Source organism: Ranitomeya imitator, chromosome 1 (genome assembly GCF_032444005.1).
Source record: "Ranitomeya imitator isolate aRanImi1 chromosome 1, aRanImi1.pri, whole genome shotgun sequence".
Lineage (NCBI taxonomy): Eukaryota > Metazoa > Chordata > Amphibia > Anura > Dendrobatidae > Ranitomeya > Ranitomeya imitator.
In genome coordinates, this window is record NC_091282.1 from 1,208,719,384 (window position 1) to 1,208,724,760 (window position 5,377).

Sequence of the window (5,377 nt, forward strand, 5' to 3'; positions counted from 1 at the left end):
CTGGTCCGCGCATCGGTGGTGAGGTGGACCTTACTACTGACGGCATTCAGTAGCGTGTGTTTTGTGTACCTCCACATGCTTTTGCAGGGACAGCTTGCCTGCTGAAATAAAAGCGGCTGGGCACATTGTATTGTGGGACTGACAATGCCATCAAGTTACGGAAGGTGTCAGTCTCCACCAACCTGAATTACAGCATTTCAAGGGACAGTAGTTTTGCAATGCCAGCATTCAGAGCCTGTGCTCAGGGGTGGTTTGCCGAGAATGGCCACCTTTTCTCCCATGCCTGTGCTACCGTTGGCTGTAGACTGGGCTGGGAGCGTGAGGATGACTGAGAACGTGGTGCTGTGGGTGGAATTACACTGGGTCTCTGGACAAGTGTCAGAGGTTCTTCCATGGCGATCCTGTGAGGAAGCCGGACCAGCTGTGTGAGCTGGAGGAAGAGGCAACAACACGAGCTGAAGAGGTGGTAGGTGCTGCTGTAGGTTGGCCAAGGTCTTCAGTGTTTTTGTAACTCCACCGCGTGCTTGGTCCGCACATGTTTCCACATATTTGTGGTATTGAGGTTGCATACATTTTTCCCTCTTTTGACTTTCTGATGACACAGCTTGCATTTGACAAAGCAATTGTCATCTGCAACAGTCAAAAAGGACCAGGCACTGCAAGTCTTGGGAGCACCCGTTTTGGCTTTTGGAAGAGGCATGCTCCTAATGGGTGCTGAAGTAGAGGCTACAGGCACAGCAGTCTTCCCCCTCCCTCTTTGGGCCGTTCGGGGAATCTCTTCCTCAGAGCTGCTCCCAGAACCTTCCTGTACCTCACGCCATGATGGGTCAAGGACCTCATCTACACTACCCTCTTCCACCAACTGCTTCTCCAGGGTAGTCTCAGCAGCACACTACGCACCTGAAAGTGGCACCTGTGTCTCATCAGATGCATACTGAGGTGTGCTGACCGGAGGCACTGGCCCACCCGTCTCTTCAGTCAGAGAAAAAGCTGTTGGGCATCATTGCATACTGCCTCTTCTTCCATTTCTCCAATGCTGCTTGGCTGGCCCCTTCTTTCCAAGCCAAGAGATTCAGAGAACAGAAGTAGTGATGGCTCCTGTCCTGGGCTCTCTGACTTCCTGGGCAATTTGGCAGGTGGTGGAGAGACAGATGGGTGCTCTGTGCATGAGAAGATGTGGCACTAATTGAAGTCGACCTCTCCAAGAGGTCATTCATCCTTATGAATTCTAATTCTGCCATATTTGAGACTCCGTGTTATGACGAGCCGTTAGTGCAGCAAGTGTCTCAGCTTTGCATCTGCTTGCTTGAGGGAAATCCACGTATTCAGAGTAAAGGAGCGCAGTTTAGAACAAACCAGATGATCGTTAAGGCCAAATATTTGCGCTGCAAACTGAGCGGCCGCCTCTGGAGACAACACGGTAGAACAGCCCAGCCCTGTGAGGAGACAGGAACATGGTGGTATCATTGTACGTGTCTGAGCAGTGACCATGTTCTCCTGAGGATTTACTTACCGCTGGGCATTCGCAGAGATGACCAGACATCCTGGGCCCCCCAGTCATCAACTGCCCACCGCTCACTGCTAACAGGATATGCTGTATTTCCAGAGGACAGGACCCAAACCATTGCGATGCTGCATGGAGCTCCTCATATATTGTAGCCATAACTGCTGGCATCCTTATGAAGATGCCCTGGGGACCACTTTTTTAGTCCCAGGCTATTCCTTTATAAAGGCCTGTTAGCACATATGCAAGGTTGTCTCCCTTATTAATTGTATGTCTTAAATTCATTTATTACAAAATCTTTACACCAATATAACCCACGTTTGGTGTCCCTATAACCGTCACATGTACTATAGTACAGAGGTCCCCAACTCCAGTCCTCAAGGCCCACCAACATGTCATGTTTTCAGGATTTCCTTAGTCTTGCCCAGGTAATAATTGCATCACCTGTGCAATGCAAAGGAAATCCTGAAAACATGACCTGTTGGTGGGCCTTGAGGACTGGAGTTGGGGACCTCTGTACTATAGTACATACATATATGCAAATATATATATAATATATGCCTATTGTAGGTTAGAAGTGCCTGAATTCTAATTCTGCCATGAGACTCCGTGTTATGACGAGCCGTTACTTGCTACACTCTCAGCTTTTCATCTGCTTCCTTGAGGGAAATCCACGTATTCAGAGTAAAGGAGCGCAGTTTAGACCAAACCAGATGATCGTTCAGGCCAAATATTTGCGCTGCAAACTGAGCGGCCGCCTCTGGAGACAACACGGTAGAACAGCCCAGCCCTGTGAGGAGACAGGAGAACATTGTCACTGCTCAGACACATACAATGATACCACCATGTTCCTCAGGATTTACTTACCGCTGGGCATTCGCAGAGATGACCAGACGTCCTGGGCCCCCCAGTCAGCAGTGAGCGGTGGGCAGTTGATCACAGGATACGCTGTATTTCCAGAGAGGACAGGACCCAAACCATTGCTTCTACCAGCAACCGCAACAAACACTGTGGGAATACAATCTCCTAGGAGACATACGAGATCATGCAGTGGGCAAGTGTCATATTGGGCACCTACACTGGGTACTTGGGCAACATTTAAGTTTTATGCATTACAGGCAACTAGTGTACTCATAACTATAAAAGGTCCTACTGGTCACATCTAATGCTGTAAGTACAGAGACTGACTCTGGAGAATTATGGGCTCATACAAGGCCCTATTTGCTTGTAGAGAAGCAGTTTAGGGGACTAACACCTGAAGAATGGGACTTCTTGTTGGCTCTTGCACAGCCTCAGAAGCAGGTTATGGCTTTAGTTAAGCTACGAGGAAGAAGTGAGGATGGCAGCAGAATGCAAGTTGTCCCCTACGCCCCCTTTAAAACCCTTACTTGCCCATTTATCCATTATGCTTTTGGGGGTTCAAGGACCTTCGTATAATCATAACTTGCATTCTTATGGAATAACTCCTTCAGGCAGCATTGGCAGAAATCATATGAAAGACCAGCAAAGTTTAATAAGCCTTAACTGTTGATAGTTGATTCCAATACCCCCATGTTTGAAAAAAAAAAAAAAAAAAATTTAAAATTTCCAATTGTCACACAACAGCAAAAGCAAACCTTTTCATATGCAGAGTTGGTGCAGACCACTTAAGATCTTACCTTCATACTCTGCCTTTATTCTCAGCGTCTCATCAGGTCCTTTGTGAGCAGACGTCACCCTCAGTTCACACAGGATGCCATAATTTGCACAGGATTTCTGAATCTTTTCACAGTGCACTAGGTCAGAAATTGACCCCATCAACACAACAACCTGTCCTTGGCCATCACTAGTCACCAGCAGCTGAGGAAAGACGTTACATACAGATCGATGTAGTTACTGAGAAGAGCACAGAACAGACCATTGTTGGGCTATATGCACACGTTCAGGTTTTTGTCAGGAAATTTCTGCCAGAAATCCGTATTTTTTTTTCGGAGCGTTCCCAATACATTAAATAGCGGGAAAAACGCAAAAAATCAGCAAAATTAATGAACATGCAGCTTTTTTACTGCGATTCGTCTTTTCACGGGAAAAAAAGGCATCATGTGCACAAAAATTGCGGAATGCATTCTAAATGCTAGGATGTATGCGTTTAGCGAAAAAAAACACGTCATTTTAGATTTTCCTTAACAGATATTTTTGTGCATAGAGATGAAGGCGGAACATAGTTACCCCCAGGAGACAAACTTTTTGCCAGCAAACAAAAGTAGGATTTGTGAATGCAAGCAGTACACAGCAACACCAGCAGTTATAGGGGAGGGGGAACCATAACATTACCTCCACTTTGTCTGCAACCCACTCAGTTTCTTTTGACCATCTGCATGGCCTCTGGGGTGATCTCCTTCAGATCGCGGTAAGTCTGGGGAGGAAACCCACGAGACAAGTTAGTTATTAACATTCCTTCTGCCAAGTCTTACCATTATGAATGTTAGAAGTCCGGTGAATACCTGTTTATCCTTCTGCTGGGTCTTATCACCTGAGGGCCATAGACGCCACGAGTCATGATCAATCCCATCAGCCAGGACCATTTCTTTTTTGGTCACATCCACACCAAACTCAATCTAAGTTTAGAAATTCAGACAATAAATATTCTGATAACGTTAAGGTGCTAACTGCGAGACCTAGAAGCGAGACCTAGAAACGTCCTAACCTTCATGTCCACTAAGGTGCAGTCTTGTGTTGACCAGGTTTTTTCCACAATCTCGAAGATGGCCGCTGTGGAATGGCTCATGATGTCCACCTCCGCCTGGCCAATCACAAGGCCAGCACAGTTTAGTTTCGCTGCAATCAGCTGCTCTTCAGACCATTGAGTCATTATTGGCATCATCCTAAAAATATATATTTCTCCGAGCCACTCATTGGGGGACACAGGACTATGGGTGCATGCTGCTGACACTAACTAAATACAAAAAAGGCCAGCTCCTCCTCTGCAGTATATACCGCCCACTGGCTCTAGATAATACGAGTTCGTAGCCCAGCAGTAGGAGATTAACAAGATTTAATCGTATTAACAACATGTCAAAGACTAAAACGCTCATCATAGGCAACAAGCCAAAAACAAGGGTGGGTGCTGTGTCCCCCAGTGAGTGCAGGTCAGATCTAATACACCATCTCAGTGGGTGCCCACCAAATTCAGGGTGCTGCTGGCTGAGATAGATGGTCCTGGAAGATCAGAAGGCACCGCAGAATGGTGAGAATCTGTCAGAGGAGCAGAAGTGCCATAGCAGCGCCGCTCTCCCCTTGACTTCAGTTGCATTGAATCTGGGGCCTGCACGTCCATCCCTGTCCACTTATGGCTACCAAGGGTAAGAGTGAACAGACCCTACCTAGTTATGTATCATATACATATACTGCAGGTGCAGGCAGGCATAGGATGAAAGGAAATGCAGAGTGGATTTGAATAAGGGTCTCTAGGCCCAGACCCACCAGTGAGTGGAGTAAGGGTCTCTAGGCCTAGACCCACCACAGTGAGAGTGGAGTAAGGGTCTCTAGGCCCAGACCCACCACAGTGAGAGTGGAATAAGGGTCTCTAGGTCCAGACACACCCCACAATGAGAGGGGAATTATTGTTAGCACAGTGGAATGACAACTTCTAAGAACAGAATCCGTACTCCGGGACTAGGGATGAGTTAACTGAACCTGGAGAAGTAAACTGGGCCCAGAGACCTTTGAAATCCATTCTGCACTTTCTTTGCTGCCTGTGTTGTGCTGTATTGTATTTCAGTGGAGCCCATGGAAGTTGAGGACAATCACTCGGCAGCTAATTATTTGCAGGTGTGCAATGATTGTTTAATAGAACTGCTTAAACTGTTATTAATAAATGTGTCGGGGTTTTTT

The 5,377-nt window shown here is 46.8% G+C and overlaps 1 protein-coding gene across 1 annotated transcript; it reads right to left on the reverse strand.

Annotated features, from left to right (window-relative positions):
- Nucleotides 1-3,760: 3,760 nt before the first annotated feature.
- LOC138657108 (bifunctional phosphoribosylaminoimidazole carboxylase/phosphoribosylaminoimidazole succinocarboxamide synthetase-like) lies at nucleotides 3,761-4,355 on the reverse strand. Its single transcript, XM_069744648.1, has 3 exons — nucleotides 4,191-4,355; nucleotides 3,988-4,101; nucleotides 3,761-3,899 (listed from the first exon to the last, which is right to left on the reverse strand). Exons 1-3 carry the CDS (start codon nucleotides 4,353-4,355, stop codon nucleotides 3,840-3,842), a joined length of 339 nt encoding a protein of 112 aa, XP_069600749.1. The 3' UTR covers nucleotides 3,761-3,839.
- Nucleotides 4,356-5,377: the final 1,022 nt, after the last annotated feature.

Coding starts and splice junctions, on each gene's coding strand:
- LOC138657108 (XM_069744648.1), bottom strand. CDS start 4,355: ATGACTCAATGGTCTGAAGAGCAGCTGATTGCAGCGAAACTAAACTGT. Junction 4,102..4,190: donor GCACCTTAGTGGACATGAAG/GTTAGGACGTTT, acceptor TTCTAAACTTAG/ATTGAGTTTGGTGTGGATGT. Junction 3,900..3,987: donor CCCAGCAGAAGGATAAACAG/GTATTCACCGGA, acceptor TTTCCTCCCCAG/ACTTACCGCGATCTGAAGGA.